Raw genomic sequence first — 19,801 nt, 5'->3', positions numbered from 1 at the left:
GTATATTCTCACTAATAACTGTACTACTATATGAGTACGTATTTTCTATTGTTTCATTTAAAATAAAACAGCAGAGTCCATTTGGCTGTCATCTGTTTTTATATGAGACACAATTGTGTCAAAGTCATGTTTTGTTTTTTTTACATGCTTGAAATAAGGAATGATTACTTTAAAAAAGTAGTTTTATACTTGTGAGTGTTGATGACACAGCTTTGCAACACTTGATATTCTAGTTTCAAGCATGTTTTACCCAATATAGGTCATCAAATCTCAGCAACAAGCTGTAATATCTTACTGAGATCATTTAGGACCAAAACACTTAAAACAAGTAAAACACTCTAACATCAAATCTGCTTAGTGAGAAGAATTATCTTATCAGACAGAAAATAAGCAACTATCACCCTTATTTGAGATATTTCATCTTACTTAGATTTCAGTTTTTGCAGTGTACTCATCGCTGTCTGGTCAGCACTTACACGCAGGGAGCATGTGTACTAACAATTGGCAGTCATGTTGTTGTTATGATAGAACATACGACCAATGATAGCTAACTTTAGTTTTCCTAATCGCTACCATTAGCTAACAGCACACAAAGCTAATGCACATGTTACAATCGTACGTAGTGTACGTAATTATGTGCTAAAACAGTGTTTTTCAACCTTTTTTGAGGCAAGGCACATTTTTTTCATTAAAAAATCCGGAGGCACACCACCAGCAGAAAACGTTAAAAAATTAAACTCCACCAGGTCGTCGTGTCTTATTTTGAGTTTGTTTGTGTTTTCCTGTGTGTAGTGCTTTAGTTCTTGTCTTGCGCTGTTATTTTGGTGGCCCTTCCTGTTTTGTTGGTGTTTTCCTGTAGCAGTTTCATGTCCTCCTTTGCGCGCTATTCTGCACACCTGCTTTGTGTTAGCAAGCAAGGCTATTTAAGTTGTTGCTACCCTTCTTTGTGTGGACATTGTTGATTGTCATGTCATGTTCTGATGTACATTGTGGACGTCGTGAGTTTTTGCTGTCGTCCAGCATTTTGTTTCTGTTTACTTTGTAGCCAGTTCAGTTTTACTTTCGTTTTGCATAGCCATTGCCTTTCCCTTTTGTTCATTTTTGGTTTAAGCATTACATACCTTTTTACCTGCACCCTGCCTCCCGCTGTGGTCTGCATATTGGGATCACAACAAACCATCCTCGTCTCACCCGACACATTCCGACTTTTACAAAGCAATCAACTACCTGCTGCCACCTACTGACATGGAGTATTACGTGGTTACCCTGCCGAGTTCTACACAGCACAGACACTAAGCAACGGCACATTATTTGCAGATTATAATTATTGATTTTCAAAAAATAGTTTTTGGACCAATTAGGTGAAGTTGCATAATTTCCCACGGCACACCAAACAATATCTCACGGCACACTAGTGTGCCGCGGCACAGTGGTTGAAAAACACTGTGCTAAATGCCATAAGAAGGCGGGATATAAGGTTTCAAACACATTGGAAAATGAAGGCCTTCTAGGCATTTGCGTAAAGATTGCAAACAGTCCTTTTAATTAATGCTATATATCGGCATACATATAATATTGTCATATATGTAGAACTGTATTGACCTAGTTCCCTATCCAAAAAAAAAAAAAGTATAATATTTGTTCTTGTATTTGAGGTTAATACATTTTTGCAGGAAAACAGTTTGTTTACAGTGTTATTTTAGGGTGTTCCAATACGACTTTGTCACTTCAGATAAAGTACCGATATTGGAACCTTGAGTGTTGGCTGACACCGATATTAAACCGATACAAAATCCGCAGGAATCATAGTTCATACTTTAATTATTTTTGGAGTGTGGAATTTTTAAAAAGGTTTGATCAAGTGAAATTACTCCCAGACAAATGTTAGGTTTGAAAAACACTGACCTTATGACCGATTTATGCCTTTGAAGTGGAGTGTTAGTTTATTTTTGGTGACACCTAGTAGTCATAATATTTACTTAAATTTAGGGATTTAGGCAGCAAGTTGAATGATCCAGACACGTTTGTTACTGGATACTTTTTAATACGCTTCTGCATTGGAGACTCTGCATTTGTGAGTGATAAGCAACTATAATTGTTTGATACTTGTTTATACTGACGAAGTTTGTGTTTTACACTGAAATATGAAATGAAGGACAATTATTACCTATGTCCAGCTTGTGTGCTATTACAAACCCCGTTTCCATATGAGTTGGGAAATTGTGTTAGATGTAAATATAAATGGAATACAATGATTTGCAAATCATTTTCAACCCATATTCAGTTGAATATGCTACAAAGACAACATATTTGATGTTCAAACTGATAAACATTTTTTTGTTGTTGCAAATAATCATTAACTTTAGAATTTGATGCCAGCAACACGTGACAAAGAAGTTGGGAAAGGTGGCAATAAATACTGATAAAGTTGAGGAATGCTCATCAAACACTTATTTGGAACATCCCACAGGTGAACAGGCTAATTGGGAACAGGTGGGTGCCATGATTGGGTATAAAAGTAGATTCCATGAAATGCTCAGTCATTCACAAACAAGGATGGGGCGAGGGTCACCACTTTGTCAACAAACGCGTGAGCAAATTGTTGAACAGTTTAAGAAAAACCTTTCTCAACCAGCTATTGCAAAGAATTTAGGGATTTCACCATCTACGCTCCGTAATATCATCAAAGGGTTCAGAGAATCTGGAGAAATCACTGCACGTAAGCAGCTAAGCCCGTGACCTTCCATCCCTCAGGCTGTACTGCATCAACAAGCGACATCAGTGTGTGAAGGATATAACCACATGGGCTCAGGAACACTTCAGAAACCCACTGTCAGTAACTACAGTTGGTCGCTACATCTGTAAGTGCAAGTTAAAACTCTCCTATGCAAGGCGAAAACCGTTTATCAACAACACCCAGAAATGGCGTCGGCTTCGCTGGGCCTGAGCTCATCTAAGATGGACTGATACAAAGTGGAAAAGTGTTCTGTGGTCTGACGAGTCCACATTTCAAATTGTTTTTGGAAACTGTGGACGTCGTGTCCTCCGGACCAAAGAGGAAAAGAACCATCCGGATTGTTATAGGCGCAAAGTGTAAAACCCAGCATGTGTGATGGTATGGGGGTGTATTAGTGCCCAAGACATGGGTAACTTACACATCTGTGAAGGCACCATTAATGCTGAAAGGTACATACAGGTTTTGGAGCAACATATGTTGCCATCCAAGCAACGTTACCATGGGCGCCCCTGCTTATTTCAGCAAGACAATGCCAAGCCACGTGTTACATCAACGTGGCTTCATAGTAAAAGAGTGCGGGTACTAGACTGGCCTGCCTGTAGTCCAGACCTGTCTCCCATTGAAAATGTGTGGCGCATTATGAAGCCTAAAATAGCACAAGGGAGACCCCCGGACTGTTGAACAACTTAAGCTGTACATCAAGCAAGAATGGGAAAGAATTCCACCTGAGAAGCTTCAAAAATGTGTCTCCTCAGTTCCCAAACGTTTACTGAGTGTTGTTAAAAGGAAAGGCCATGTAACACAGTGGTGAACATGCCCTTTCCCAACTACTTTGGCACGTGTTGCAGCCATGAAATTCTAAGTTAATTATTATTTGCAAAAAAAAACAAAACGTTTATGAGTTTGAACATCAAATATGTTGTCTTTGTAGTGCATTCAACTGAATATGGCTTGAAAATGATTTGCAAATCATTGTATTCCGTTTGTATTTACATCTAACACAATTTCCCAACTCATATGGAAACGGGGTTTGTATGTGCTTAGCTGTTGTGTAGCTGCTAGCTCCTAGTAATGTAATGTTACCTTTTATAAAAGACTGACCATAAAGTACAAACCGTGTGTGCTTATCAGAGGACATTTAGATGTTAACTGTCGAGCTTTGCACAAGTAAACGTGCTGCAGCACTGCTTGTATCTGTGTTTTTTACCGATATTACGGATACAAGCAGATTTTAGATGCAAGTCGATATAATCCGATACTTGATTGTGTTTTTTTTTTTTGCTGATATCGGACTGATGCCAATATCTGATGAGGACACTCCTGGTGTTATTTACAGAGCCTTAACGTGCCATTGTCTATTCTTCAGCATACAGGTTGTCTTTGTGACACCATCATAGCTCTGCTCAAGGTCCCACTTTCCTTCCAGAGGTACTTCTTCCAAAAGCTTCAGTCGACCAGCATCAAGGTAACCTCATTTAAAACTAGAGTAGAACAAAAGTCATTTACAGATGCCAAAGTGAGCTTAAGTACATGGCGGACAAAAGCACAGTCTTTTGTGAAGATGTATTATTTCTACAACTGTCTTGCTAGGGATTGCTTTTCTTTACTAAATGCATAGTTTTGTGTAGTTCTGTCAGACTTACACATGTTATTTTTCCAGCTGGCTCTCTCTCCATCCCCACGAACACCAAACGAGCCCATCACGGTACAGAACAATCAGCAGCTGACCCTAAAGGTGGAGGGGGTGGTTCAGCACGGTACAAGCCCAGGACTCTTCAGGAAGATCCAGTCCGTCTGTCTCAATGTCACATCCACTCTGCAGAGCAAGTCAGGATCAGACTACAAGGTTGTTTGTTTTTTTTCACCTCTAAATGTTGCAGTCATTTTTGTCCTACACCGCAGGAAAGAAACTGGGACTCGGTGGCCGTAATTACATTTAAAATGACTTATTACAGTAGAGCGCCAGTAGCATCTGCAAAGCGGGCTGAAAGAAAAAGCTCCTAAATATTTCAACATTAGCTCAAAAAAAAAGGAGTTGGAAAGAAAATTGAAATAAAGCAACGGTCACTTTAAATTTGCTTCATAAAACATTACATTTAATGACATATGTTGCAATATACCGTATTAATTAGTAGGTATTATCATTTATCTATTTAATATTATGCATTTGTACAAATATGTACATCCCCGTCCCCTGCAGTTTGGTACTTTCTGCTGTTGAGTAATTACTAGGGATGTCCAATAATATTGAACTGCCGATATTATCGGCCGATAAATGCTTTAAAATGTAATATCGGAAATTATCGGTATCGGTTTCAAAATTATCGGTATCGGTTTCAAAAAGTAAAATGTATGACTTTTTAAAACACCGCTGTGTACACGGACGTAAGAGTGCTTGGCACTCAGCATCAAGGGTTGAAATTGGGGGTTAAATCACCAAAATGATTCCTGGGCGCGGCCACCGCTGCTGCCCACTGCTCCCCTCACCTCCCGGGGGGTGATTAAAGGCCTACTGAAATGAATTTTTTTTATTTAAACGGGGATAGCAGATCCATTCTATGTGTCATACTTGATCATTTCGCGATATTGCCATATTTTTGCTGAAAGGATTTAGTAGAGAACAACGACGATAAAGTTTGCAACTTTTGGTCGCTGATAAAAAAAGCCTTGCCTGTACTGGAAGTAGCGTGACGTCACAGGTTGAAAGGCTCCTCACATTTCCCCATTGTTTGCAATGCAGCGAGAGAGATTCGGACCGAGAAAGCGACGATTACTCCATTAATTTGAGCCAGGATGAAAGATTCGTGGATGAGGAACGTTAGAGTGAAGGACTAGAATGCAGTGCAGGACGTATCTTTTTTCGCTCTGACCGTAACTTAGGTACAAGGGTTCATTGGATTCCACACTCTCCTTTTTCTATTGTGGATCACGGATTTGTATTTTAAACCACCTCGGATACTATATCCTCTTGAAAATGAGAGTCGAGAACGCGAAATGGACATTCACAGTGACTTTTATCTCCACGACAATACATCGGTGAAGCTCTTTAGCTACGGAGCTAACGTGATAGCATCGGGCTCAAATGCAGATAGAAACAAAATAAATAAACCCCTGACTGGAAGGATAGACAGAAGATCAACAATACTATTAAACCATGGACATGTAACTACACGGTTAATAATTTGCAGCTTGGCGAAGCTTAAAAATGCTGTTGCTAACGACGCCATTGAAGCTAACTTAGCAACAGGACCTCACAGAGCTATGATAAAAACATTAGCGCTCCACCTACGCCAGCCAGCCCTCATCTGCTCATCAACACCCGTGCTCACCTGCATTCCAGCGGTCGACGGAAGGACGAAGGACTTCACCCGATCATCCGTGCGGTCGGCGGCTAGCGTCGGCTAGCGCGTCTGCTATCCAACTCAAAGTCCTCCTGGTTGTGTTGCTACAGCCAGCCGCTAATACACCGATCCCACCTACAGCTTTCTTCTTTGCAGTCTTCATTGTTCATTAAACAAATTGCAAAAGATTCACCAACACAGATGTCCAGAACACTGTGGAATTTTGAGATGAAAACAGAGGTTTTTTGTATTGGATACAATGGGGTACCAATACTTCCGTTTATTTAGTGACGTCACGCGCATACGTCATCATACATAGACATTTTCAACCGGAAGTTTAGCGGGAAATTTAAAATGTCACTTTATAAGTTAACCCGGCCGTATTGGCATGTGTTGCAATGTTAAGATTTCATCATTGATATATAAACTATCAGACTGCGTGGTCAGTAGTAGTGGCTTTCAGTAGGCCTTTAAGGGTGATGGGTCAAATGCAGAGAATAATTTCACCACACCTAGTGTGTGTGACAATCATTGGCACTTTAACTTAACTTAATATATAATTTTCTTTTTTTTTTTTTTTTACCTGTAGAGGATATGAATGATGCAACTTCTTGTGGACCATGTGACTTGTGGAGTATTCTACATTTTTTGTGGTCATGTAACAGGACCGAGTGAAAACCCAGGGGCACATCTAATGTGTGAACTGTTACATTTTAAAACATTTAAGAAAATCAACTGACGTTAAGTTGGGATAAGGTACAGCAAAATAATGTAAAAAAAAAAAATCTGAAAAATTGTAATTATTATATTTGGTGGTTTAATGTAGTTTGATTATTTTAATTGTAATTCATAAATATGCAATCTGAGATTAATGTGCAGGTAGAAAAAAACATTTATTTTAGTGTTGATTTTATCATGCATTTTATTTCCAAATGGCACCAATTCGGTGGTTTGTTCCGTTTTTTGTGAGGCTTTAGCGCCAACTATTTTTAATTTGCCTTCCAGATTCCTCTGGACAGTACAACCAATGAGATTGAGCAGCGGGTAGAACCTCATAACGACTATTTCAGCACGCAGTTCCTGCTCAATTTCTCCATCCTGGGAACACACGCCGTTACCGTGGAGGCCTCCGTGGTGGATGAGAGCGGCATCGAGTGGAAAACGGGGCCCAAGACGACACTGTCGGTCAAGTCCCTGGAGGACCCTTACTCCCAGCAGCTCCGTCACCAAATGCAACAGGCCGCCACTCAGCCTGCTTCTCAGAGGGCGGCTTACAGTCGATTCTAACTTACACGTGTTTCAGGTTTGTAATGTACTTGATTTATCTGGTTGTAAATACTTGTCATTAAAAGACCAGATGTACTTTCTTAAAGAATGCTACAATTTGCTTAATTCTATACCACACCCAAATAATAATGTATTTGTACACATACACCCCAAAGATGATGCATTTCTGCATACATGTCACTGAATAGATCATGCAAAACCCCTTTCTTAATCCACTAATATTTTATGCACTAATCTCCTCGACATTTTAGTTTTGTAAGACGCTCTTTGGATTTACTGTTTTCTATGAGGTGCCATCACTCATAGCGCCACAAGGGGGCAGACTAGTGACAATGATGCACACAGAACATGAGGGATTGGGCTTTCTACTACATAACAGACATTATTTCTAATTATCCACGTTACATTTTTACCAGTTGTACTTATGACCATATTTGTTATTGTACGCAAATTGCTACTACGACATGACCGAATGCTCTCATTTTAACGTTTGTTCTCCGGTGTCTTCCTTGCAGCCCTAATTAGGATGCAACGATCGATTTGCTAACAAGATAATAAAACCATCATCATTCGACAACCGAGAGCTTGCGTACATATGCTTTATGGCACTGTTTTTCAACCTTTTTTGAGCCAAGGCACATTTTTTTCATTGGAAAAATCCCGAGGCACACCACTAGCGGATAACATACAAAAATGAAACTCAGCAGCCGATATTGACAGTAAATGGTAGTTCTCGCAATTGTTGGATATAAATACAAACCGTCTGCTCGTCTCAAAGCAGGTGTACTGTCACCACCTGTCACATCTAGCCGTGACTTATTTTGACTTTTTTGCTGTTTTCCTGTGTGTAGTGTTTCCTATTTTGTCATGTCATGTACGGATGTACTTTGTAGACGCCGTCTGCTCCTCCACACACTGTAAGTCTTTGCGGTCGTCCAGCATTCTGTTTTTGTTGACTTTGTAGCCAGTTCAGTTTTAGTTTGGTTTTCCATAGCCATCCCTAAGCTTCAATGCCTTTTCTTAGCGGCACTCGCCTTTTGTTTATTTTTGGTTTCAGCATTAGATACCTTTTTACCTGCACACTGCCTCCCGCTGTCGTCTGCATATTGTGATCACGACAAACAATGTTCCCGGCGTCCACAAAGGAATAAGCTACCTGCTGCCACCTACAGATATGGAAGAGTATTACACGGTTACTCTGCCGCGCTCTAGACCAGTGTTTTTCAACCACTGTGCCGCGGCACACTAGGTGTGGCGTGAGATACAGTCTGGTGTGCCGTGGGAGATGATCTAATTTCACCTATTTGGGTTAAAAATACTTTTTGCAAACCAGTAATTATAGTCTGCAAATGATGTGTTGTTGTTGAGTGTCGGTGCTGTCTAGAGCTCGGCAGAGTAACCGTGTAATACTTTTTCATATCAGTAGGTGGCAGCAGGTAGCTGATTGCTTTGTAGATGTCGGAAACAGCGGGAGGCAGTGTGCAGGTAAAAAGGTGTCTAATGCTTAAACCAAAAATAAACAAAAGGTGAGTGCCCCTAAGAAAAGGCATTAAAGCTTAGGGAAGGCTATGCAGAACAAAATTAAAACTGAACTGGCTACAAAGTAAACAAAAACAGAATGCTGGACGACAGCAAAGACTTACTGTGGAGCAAAGACGGCGTCCACAATGTACATCCGAACATGACATGACAATCAACAATGTCCCCACAAAGAAGGATAGAAACAACTGAAATATTCTTGACTGCTAAAACAAAGTAGATGTGGGAAATATCGCTCAATGGAAGACATGAAACTGCTACAGGAAAATACCAAAAAAAGAGAAAAATCCATTAAAATAGGAGCGCAAGACAAGAAGTAAAACACTACACACAGGAAAACAGCAAACAAGTCCAAATAAGTCAGGGTGTGATGTGACAGGTGGTGACAGTACACCTACTTTGAGACAAGAGCTATAGTGATGCATGCTTGGTTATGCTTTAAAGTCATATCCAACAATTGCGACAACGACTTTTTATTGTCAATATCGCCTGCTGAGTCTCACTTTTTTTATGTTCTCTGCCGGTGGTGTGCCTCCGCCTTTTTTCAATGAAAATAATGTGCCTTGGCTTGAAAACGGTTGAAAAACACTGCTCTACACAGCACAGACACTCAACAACGGCACATTATTTGCGGGTTATAATTACTGGTGTGCAAAAAATATTTTTAACCCAATTAGGTGAAATGACATCATCTCCCACGGCACACCAGACAATATCTCACGGCACACTAGTGGTTGAAAAACACTGCTTTATACAATAGTTGTAGTAAAAAGCTTGACTTCCGGTATTGGACTTCAAAATACAAACAAAGCTATCTCCGTTTTATTAAAATAAATAATGTGCATGAACAGGGCAGCACGGTGGGACAGGGGTTAGTGCATGTGCCTCACAATACGAAGGTCCTGAGTAGTCCTGAGTTCAATCCCGGGCTCGGGGTCTTTCTGTGTGGAGTTTGCATGTTCTCCCCGTGACTGCGTGGGTTCCCTCCGGGTACTCCGGCTTCCTCCCACCTCCGCAGACATGCACCTGGGGATAGGTTGATTGGCAACACTAAATTGTTGTTGTCTGTCTTAACTGTGTTGGCCCTGTGATGAGGTGGCGACTTGTCCAGGGTGTACCCCGCCTTCCGCCCGAATGCAGCTGAGATAGGCTCCAGCACCCCCCGCAACCCTGAAAGGGACAAGCGGTAGGAAATGGATGGATGGATGGACATCATCTCCCACGGCACACCAGACAATATCTCACGGTACACTAGTGCAGTGTTTTTCAACCTTTTTTGAGGCAAGGCACATTTTTTGCGTTGAAAAAAGGCAGAGGCACACCACCAGCAGAAATCTCTTAAAAACGAAACTCAGTTGACAGTGAAAAGTTGTTGTTGCAATTGTTGGATATGACTTTAAAGCATAACCAAGCATGCATCACTATAGCTCTTGTCTCAAAGTAGGTGTACTGTCACCACCTGTCACATCACACCCTGACTTATTTGGACTTGTTTGCTGTTTTCCTGTGTGTAGTGTTTTACTTCTTGTCTTGCGCTCCTATTTTGGTGGCTTTTCCTCTTTTTTTGGTATCTTCCTGTAGCAGTTTCATGTCTTCCTTTGAGTGATATTTCCCGCATCTACTTTGTTTTTATCCTTCTTTGTGGGGACATTGTCGATTGTCATGTCATGTTCGGATGCACATTGTGGACGCCATCTTTGCTCCGCAGTAAGTCTTTGCTGTCGTCCACCATTCTGTTTTTGTTTACTTTGTAGCCAGTTCAGTTTTAGTTTCCTTCTGCATAGCCTTCCCTAAGCTTCAATGCCTTTTCTTAGGGGCACTCACCTTTTGTTTATTTTTTTGTTTAAGCATTGAATACCTTTTTACCTGCACGCTGCCTCCCGCTGTTTCCAACATCTACAAAGCAATTAGCTACCGGCCGCCACCTACTGATATGGAAGAGTATTACACGGTTACTCTGCCGAGCTCTAGACAGCACCGACACTCAACAACAACACATCATTTGCAGACTATAATTACTGCTTTGCAAAAAATATTTTTTACCCCAAATAGGTGAAATTAGATCATCTCCCACGCATACTTGCCAACCCTCCCGAATTTTCCGGGAGACTCCCGAATTTCAGTGCCTCTCCCGAAAATCTCCCGGGACAACCATTCTCCCGAATTTCTCCCGATTTTCAGCCGGACTTAAGGCACGCCCCCTCCAGGTCCATGCGGACCTGAATGAGGACAGCCTGTCGTTACGTCCGCTCTTTACTTCATACTTCAGAACCGACTTCCACACTTGCTGTCAGGGTGCGCGATACAACGTAAACCGTTGGCCAACCAAAATGTAACTTTTTGGTTGGCCAACGGTTTACGTTGTATTGCGCACCCTGATGGCAAGTGTGGGAGTCGGTTCTGATGTATGAAGTAAAGAGACGTAACTTCGTCACCTCGCTTGGTTATTGACTCCAACCCAGAATATTACACTGCCCATACCTACTGTATGCTCCTTCAAAGGCTGTGCTACTGGCTGCAAAGCATTGCACTTTCAAATACAACAATGAGTAGAGAGGAGTGTTATGTGTGTATACTGTGTGTAAATAAATGAACATATTTATTTTATTTATATGTATATATATATATATATATATATAAAATACATATTTATATATAGCTAGAATTCACTGAAAGTCAAGTATTTATTTTATATATATATATATATATATATATATATATATATATATATATATATATATATATATATATATATATATATAAGAAATACTTGAATTTAAGTGAATTCTAGCTATAGTTTAGTTTAGTTTATTAAGGATCCTCATTAGTCTACACTGCCAGGGTCCAGGCAAAAAACATCTCACAATCAGAAAACAAAAGATTGCAATGCAGTACAACATGATCAAATAATAAAATGTTGTAATACAAAAATAGCAACAACAAAGAACCAAAAAAAGTAATAATAACTTCGAGTTTACATAATAATGTTCATAGCAAAGATAAAAAGAGCAATATAAAAATATATAAATACATTTTTGCAAAAATAAAACAAAGAACCAATGGCCTAAAATATACACATTAGTTTACCAAAGACAAACAATAAGTGATGAAAAAGTACCATCCATCCATTTTCTACTGCTTGTTCCACAATCAATAAGATAGTCAATAGTCAATAAAAAAAGTAATGACATTAGGTACAATCTAGAACAGGGGTCCCCAAACTTTTTGGCTCGGGGGCCCCATTGGGTTAAAAATGTTTTGGCTGGGGGCCAGGCTGTATATATATATATATATATATATATATATATATATATATATATATATATATATCTCAGTGACGTGCGGTGAAGTTCATGGCTGGTGAGGCACTGACTTCATCACAGTCAGATTTACAAACATATGAACCCTAAAGAGTATCTTATTCACCATTTGATTGGCAGCAGTTAACAGGTTATGTTTAAAAGCTCATACCAGCATTCTTCCCTGCTTGACACTCAGCATCAAGGGTTGGAATTGGGGGTTAAATCACACAAAATTATTCCTGGGCGCGGCGCCGCTGCTGCCCACTGCTCCCCTCACCTCCCAGGGGGTGATCAAGGGGATGGGTCAAATGCAGAGGACAAATTTCATTACACCTAGTGTGTGTGACAATCATTGGTACTTTAACTTAACTTTAACTTTACACATACAAACTGTGGCACACAAAAAAGCACCTTTAATAAAAAAACCGTTATTATGGTCTTACCTTTACTTACGTCCCACTGGGGTGAGTTTTTCCTTGCCCGTATGTGGGCTCTGTACCGAGTATGTCGTTGTGGCTTGTGCAGCCCTTTGAGACACTTGTGATTTAGGGCTATATAAATAAACATTGATTGATTGATTATAAATGAAGTCCATGCGCCGCTGTTGTGCTGGATTAATGCACCCCCGCCGTAGAATGCACCCCCTGGCGGGAGTGTTATAACTAAAGCCCACACTTAAACTTTCCACGTGCAAGATTGAATCTATTTTAAAAAAGTTATTTAATAAGAAGCCAAAAAGTGCAAAAACAATAATGTTCGTGTTGGAGGAGTTGTGAATGAATGAAATATGAAATCCGTGCTGCAGTCTGCAGGTGTACCTAATGTTGTGGCCCTGCAGTCATTCACAACTCCTCCAACACGAACATTATTGTTTTTGCACTTTTTGGCTTCTTATTAAATAACTTTTTTAAATAGATTCAATCTTACACGAGGAAAGATTAAGTGTGGGCTGTAGTTGATATAACACTCCCGTCAGGGGGTGCATTCTACGGCGGGGGTGCATTCTCTACCACCAGGAGGCGGGATTACTGCGAGCCTCAGCCAGTGCGTCTTCGCAGCAGTTTTATGATCGCTCAGCACAAGAAATACTTACACACATACAGTTGTTGACAAAATACACTGTACATTATATACCTCAGCTAACTAAACTATGGAAATGTATAATATAATTAATATAGCAATACGGTCTCACTGCACAGCAGGCCAGCAGTTAGCCGAGTCCGCAATCCACGGTGAGGCACAACTGAGTGACGTGCCTCAACTGGCTGCTGATCACAGCAAGTCTCTTCTCAGTATTTGAACGGCAAATGTGAAAATTCAGCGATTTTGAACACAAATAATCTAAAACTGGTGAAGTTAAATGGAAAATAACTTTATAGTATAATCACTGGATACATATAACAATTTAATACATTTTTTTTCTTTTTACATTTTTTTTCTTTCCATTATGGCACGTGAGTGCACATCACTGATATATATATAATATATATATGTATATATATATGTATATATACATATATACATTGCCTTTATAATCCGTTTTGTCATTTAACATCAATTAACATTGATGTTCATCAACATTTAACATTGTCACGTTATCGATGGGAAAATTAATTTTTAGACAATATGATTTGCCTGAGCGGCTAGGAGACACCAAGAGTAACAAGCGGTAGAAAATGGATTAGAAAGGAAAGATTAAAAACAATTTTTAAAAAAAAAACTTTTTTTTGAACTTGGGACTTCCTGTGGGCCGGATTTTGGATGCTGGGGGGCCGGATCCGGCCCGTGGGCCGTAGTTTGGGGACCCCTGATCTAGAATAATCTCTTTCCGCAATATTTAGCTATAAATATACTCCTCCCCCTTAACCCTGGCCCCGCCCCACCAAATCTCCCTAATTTGGAGGTCTCAGGGTTGGCAAGTATGCTCCCACGGCACACTAGTGCATACTTGCCAATCTTGAGACCTCCAATATCGGGAGGTGGGGGGTGGGGTTGGGGGCGTGGTTATTTACAGCTACAATTCACCAACTCGAGTATTTCATATATATATATATATAATATATATATATATATATGTATGAAATACTTGACTTTCAGTGAATTCTAGCTATATATATATATATATATATATATATATATATATATATATATATATATATATATATATATATATATATATATATATATATATATATATATTTATTTTATTTACATAAAAGAAATACTTGAATTTCAGTGTTCCGGTGGCTATCCATTAGATGGCAGTATTGTCCTGTTTAACTTCTCCGTTCATGATGAGTATATCATTTCGGCCACCGTGTTCAATGGAGAAGTCTGTTCTACATATTTACAGGCAACATACACCTTCCCCTTCGAACGTCTCCTTGTTGTGTGCGCAGTTGTGCACTCTACTCTCTAAAAGCCCTAGATGTTATGACGTCATTGGGCAGGCAAGCTGTTTATATTGTGCGAAAGCGGACGTGAGAACAGGCTGTCCCCACTCAGTCTCAGGTCCGCATTGAGCTGGAGGGGGCGTGGCCTCCAGCTCCGGCTGAATACCGGGAGTTTGTCGGGAGAAAATCTCTGCCGGGAGGTTGTCGGGAGAGGCGCTGAATATCGGGATTCTCCCGCTAAAAACGGGAGGGTTGGCAAGTATGCACTAGTGTGCCGCGGCACAGTGGTTGAAAAACACTGCACTAGTGGTTGAAAATCACTGCTTTATGGAGCCAAGTGAAGCAATAGTTGTAGTAAAAAGATTAACTTCCGTTATTGGCCTTCAAAATACAAACAAAGCTATCTCCGTTTTATAAAAATATGTGCATGAACAGCATTTTTTTTAACCACAAATAGATTAATAAACAATGTGGCATATTTTTCAAATTTTTATGAGGAAATTTTAGTGTGTAGTCTCAAATTCTTATTTATTTAGATATTTTATTTTGAAGCGAGAAAACTCGCTCCCGCTTCTCTTCCGGCACGCCGTGTGACTTGACGCAAAGTGAATCGCGTCTTTCCGACAGATAACGGGTGCCACCGAAACATCGCCGTCCACAACGTCTCCCCCCCCCTCCCTCCCCTCCCGCCGGGCGCCGCGGCGATTGACGCCTTAACCGCGCGTCTCTTTCATCCGGAGGGAGCGAAGGCGAGAGCGTGGAATAGCGACCTAACCTGGCGGCGATGATGGCTCACTGTGGAATGATCCCGGTGTCTGACCGCGATGGAGCCGACCGCGCTCAAGTGGAGCTAGCTAGCTAGCGAGCTAGCGAGGGATTCACCCACAGCTCCCCGGACAACGTCGCCTAAATGGGTCTGATAGCGGTTTTAACGCGAGGGGGTTGTTGAAAAAAATAAATCAAATATCAACACGTTCCCGTTATATTTGGCAAAACAAGGACTGGCCATGTCTACCACTAGGAAAAGGGCTACTTTATTGCTTTAGGTTTGCTGCTTCAACACGTTTAGCCTTTTGCTATCTTTGGATGCTTCCGTGACCATATTAAGGTAAGTCGGCGGTCATGTCACAATTAGAGTATGTCTTTATTTAGGAAGTGCTTAATTAGTAGCACATATATATTTTTTTAATATTTCGCTAGCATGTCATAAAGTCATCTTTTTTCACTGAGCTAGCTCCAAATAGAGAAATGATGCGTTCAAGTGTCACACCATGACCTCGTTTTTGCGAGTGCTCTCCCTATCAAGCAGAAGACTGGCGGTACGCGTTAACTTCCTTCCGTCCGTCCCCCCCCCTCTGCAGGCGGAGAGGATCACGATGGCCCAGCTGGTGGACGAGGCCGGGAAACTGGGCTGGGTTCTGCTCAAGTCGGTGCTGCGCTTCGTGTTCATGTTCCTCAATAACTGTGTGGCCATCCCGTCCTACTGCCTCTGCCTGCTGGTGCTGCAGCCGCTGAGAATATGGCACCGGTTCACTTTCTGGCAGCTGGAAGGAATGATGTTTAAATGGATGCTGGCCATGGTGTCGTCCTGGGGTTGGCTTGCAGGTTACACGGGTAAGACGCTTTTTTGTTTATTGCACCAAAAAAAGAAAAGACACATTCTGTTGCAATGTTTGTTGTATTGCTATTTGCGGGAGGGCACACATTCTCTAAGAGCGTCACACCCTTCAAGGTTTCCCCCCCAGATTGCCAACATACCTATGACGTTGGGGGGCGTGGCTATGGGCGTGGTCTATGTGACATCATCGTCAACTTGCACAATCTGCAACGATGCATGTATTTTCTTCCAAAAGGCTAAACAAACAAAATGTTACACTTACATTTAAAAGCATCCATCCATCCATTTTCTACCGCTTGTCCCTTTCGGGAACGCAGGGGGTTGCTGGAGCCTATCTCAGCCAACCTTGAGACCTCAGATTTCGGGAGGTGGGGGTGGGGGGGCGTGGTTAAGAGGGGAGGAGTATATTTACAGCTAGAACTCACCAAGTCAAGTATTTCATATATATATATATATATATATATATATATATATATATATATATATATATATATATATATATATATATATATATATATTAGGGGTGTGGGAAAAAATCCTCATGTTGTGCGATTCAGAATCGATTCTCATTTTTAAAAAAATCGATTTTTATTTATTTTTTTTTTTTTAATTAATCAATCCAACAAAACAATACACAGAAATACCATAACAATGCAATCCAATTCCAAAACCAAACCCGACCCAGCAACACTCAGAACTGCAATAAACAGAGCAGTTGAGAGGAGACACAAACACGACACAGAACAAAACCAAAAGTAGTGAAACAAAAATGAATATTATCAACAACAGTATCAATATTAGTTACAATTTCAACATAGCAGTGATTAAAAATCCCTCATTGACATTATCATTAGACATTTATAAAAATTAAAAAAAAAGAACAATAGTGTCACAGTGGCTTACACTTGCATCGCATCTCATAAGCTTGACAACACACTGTGTCCAATATTTTCAGAAAGATAAAATAAGTCATATTTTTGGTTCATTTAATAGTTAAAACAAATGTACATTATTGCAATCAGTTGATAAAACATTGTCCTTTACAATTATAAAAGCTTTTTACAAAAATCTACTACTCTGCTTGACTGGGGTAGATCCTGCTGAAATCCTATGTATTGAATGAATAGAGAATCCTTTTGAATCGGGGGAAAAAAATCGTTTTTGAATCGAGAACCGTGACCACTAAACCGAGGTACGTACCGAACCAAAATTTTTGTGTACCGTTACACCCCTAGTTTTATACTTTTCTCAACTTTTTTTAAAAAGCCTAACCAGAGACGAGGGTTGCAAATTGGCCTGTGGCTAGAAGTCTTATGTGCTTTGACATTGGTTACCTATGTAGCAATGTTTCATTGTACTGTGCCTGTCAAATAAATACATGAATGAATAAATAAATGCGTCCACTTACAATAAATCATATTGGAGTCTTTTCTATTCTGCCAAAAAAGTGCTTAAAAAACACCTCCATTAAGGGTTTATGTACACACTATAAGTAGATATGTAATGTAGTAATAGGCACATTCATCATAACATATTTATGTATTTTGCTCATTTAAAGCATACAGCGGCCTAGGGCTGGGCGATATATCGAGTTTGTAAGATGTATCGATATATATTTTTAAACAAGATATGAATTCAGAAAATATCGTAATATCGATATAATTTATTGCACGTTAAAATGACCAAACGCCGCTTATTTGTTGTGTTCCTTGTTCTCCCCCGCTCCCCCTCCATGGGGCTACTAGTGCCCTCCCCTTCCTCCTTCCAAGACGTGCTTGCAGGTATAAGAACATCCATGATTGGTTGGTTGTTTACTATGATGAGTCAGGATTGGTTAGGGACAGGCCAATCAGAGGCAAGATAGGGCAGGACACAGAACCTGGAAGGGAAATCACAAAATGCCTGCCTGCAAATGTATTTTTTTATCTGAGTTTGATACATATTGTATTATTTGCATAGCTATGTTGTTTATTTTACGTAGAAATAATATTTTAAAATTTTATTTATGTTATGTAATTCTGTGCTACTTAAACAGTTTATTTTCTGTTCTGTTAATATCCATCTTGACTAACTGGGTTAATAAAAGTGTTTACAGTACAGTTGTCATTCACTTACATTTTACTGAATGGCACGGTGTATATGTATACTTTCACCGAAAAATATATTGATATATACCTGTATATCCAATATCGAGTTTAAGTTCAAATTAGGGATGTCCGATAATGGCTTTTTGCTGATATCCGATATTCCGATATTGTCCAACTCTTTAATTACCGATACCGATATCAACCGATACTGATATAACCCGATACCGATATCAACCAATACCGATACATACAGTCGTGGAATTAACACATTATTATGCCTAATTTCGACAACCAGGTATGGTGAAGATAAGGTCCTTTTTTTTAAAATTAATAAAATAAAATAAGATAAATAGATTAAAAACATTTTCTTGAATAAAAAAGAAAGTAAAACAATATAAAAACAGTTACATAGAAACTAGTAATTAATGAAAATGAGTAAAATGAACTGTTAAAGGTTAGTACTATTAGTGGACCAGCAGCACGCACAATCATGTGTGCTTACGGACTGTATCCCTTGCAGACTGTATTGGTATATATTGATATATAATGTAGGAACCAGAATATTAATAACAGAAAGAAACAACCCTTTTGTGTGCTGAGTGTAGATGGGGGAGGGAGGTTTTTTGGGTTAGTGCACTAATTGTAAGTGTATCTTGTGTTTTTTATGTTGATTTAATAAAAAAAACAACAAAAAAAACATACCGATAATAAAAAAACGATACCGATTATTTCCGATATTACATTTTAAAGCATTTATCGGCCGATATTATCGGACATCTCTAGTAAAAATATATCGAGATATACTTTTTCGTCCATATCGCCCAGCCCTACAGCGGCCTATTAATTTCACAAACACATCACAATGTTCACTTTTACCTTCAACAACATCACTGATTACTACTCACTGCAGACTCCATGAGAGCTAACAGACATAATAAAACAGTACTTACTGTACAATGTCTGCGCTCACTGTAATGCGGACTGCTGAAATGTTCATAAATTATCATATAAATGAACAAGGACTCATAATCTTCACAAGGAAAGAAGGGTGGTGGAAAGAAGCGTCTTTCCGGGCCTAAGTTGGCTGTGACAGTTCACGTCCACATTATTTTACTATCAAGGTGACAGGTATGATTTATGATATAGAATTAACTTTCACGAGCGCCGAGGCGAGAAAGCAGCTCACCAGCTGATGATGTCAATACAGCAGCATAAGGAAGTTACTGCTCTGTGATCGATGCGCCGCTAAAAATACTTGCTTTACGTTAGCGCATATAACAACGACATCGCTAATACTTTGGTAATGTTCAGGTCACAAAATGTAAATGGCGTAATGTTGGCGCTTTTTGGATGGTTATTTATTGGCTTTTATGATGGAAATAGACTAGAGAGCCATCAGTGTGTGAATGTGTGTGCGTGAATGGGTGAATGTGGAAAATAGTGTCAAAGCGCTTTGAGTTCCTTAAAAAGGTAGAAAAGCGCTATACAAGTACGACC

General features: G+C 39.8%; 2 protein-coding genes across 2 annotated transcripts in view; both read left to right on the top strand.

Moving 5' to 3' along the window:
* Positions 1–7,887, top strand: part of ints7 (integrator complex subunit 7) — a 35,087-nt gene extending 27,200 nt beyond the window's left edge. The window contains exons 18-20 of the mRNA XM_062034915.1: positions 4,104–4,202; positions 4,398–4,583; positions 7,084–7,887. Coding sequence (XP_061890899.1) covers positions 4,104–4,202; positions 4,398–4,583; positions 7,084–7,365 — 567 coding nt within the window. The 3' untranslated portion in view covers positions 7,366–7,887. The remainder of the gene's footprint in view (positions 1–4,103; positions 4,203–4,397; positions 4,584–7,083) is intronic.
* A 7,338-nt stretch (positions 7,888–15,225) lies between these two features.
* lpgat1 (lysophosphatidylglycerol acyltransferase 1) overlaps positions 15,226–19,801 on the top strand; it is a 126,880-nt gene continuing 122,304 nt past the window's right edge. The window contains exons 1-2 of the mRNA XM_062033995.1: positions 15,226–15,707; positions 15,961–16,213. Of these exons, the coding sequence (XP_061889979.1) occupies positions 15,976–16,213 (238 nt within the window). The 5' untranslated portion in view covers positions 15,226–15,707; positions 15,961–15,975. The remainder of the gene's footprint in view (positions 15,708–15,960; positions 16,214–19,801) is intronic.

Source organism: Entelurus aequoreus, linkage group LG23 (genome assembly GCF_033978785.1).
Source record: "Entelurus aequoreus isolate RoL-2023_Sb linkage group LG23, RoL_Eaeq_v1.1, whole genome shotgun sequence".
Lineage (NCBI taxonomy): Eukaryota > Metazoa > Chordata > Actinopteri > Syngnathiformes > Syngnathidae > Entelurus > Entelurus aequoreus.
Note: the sequence above shows the minus strand (reverse complement) of the source record. Positions and strands in the feature narration are given on the sequence as shown.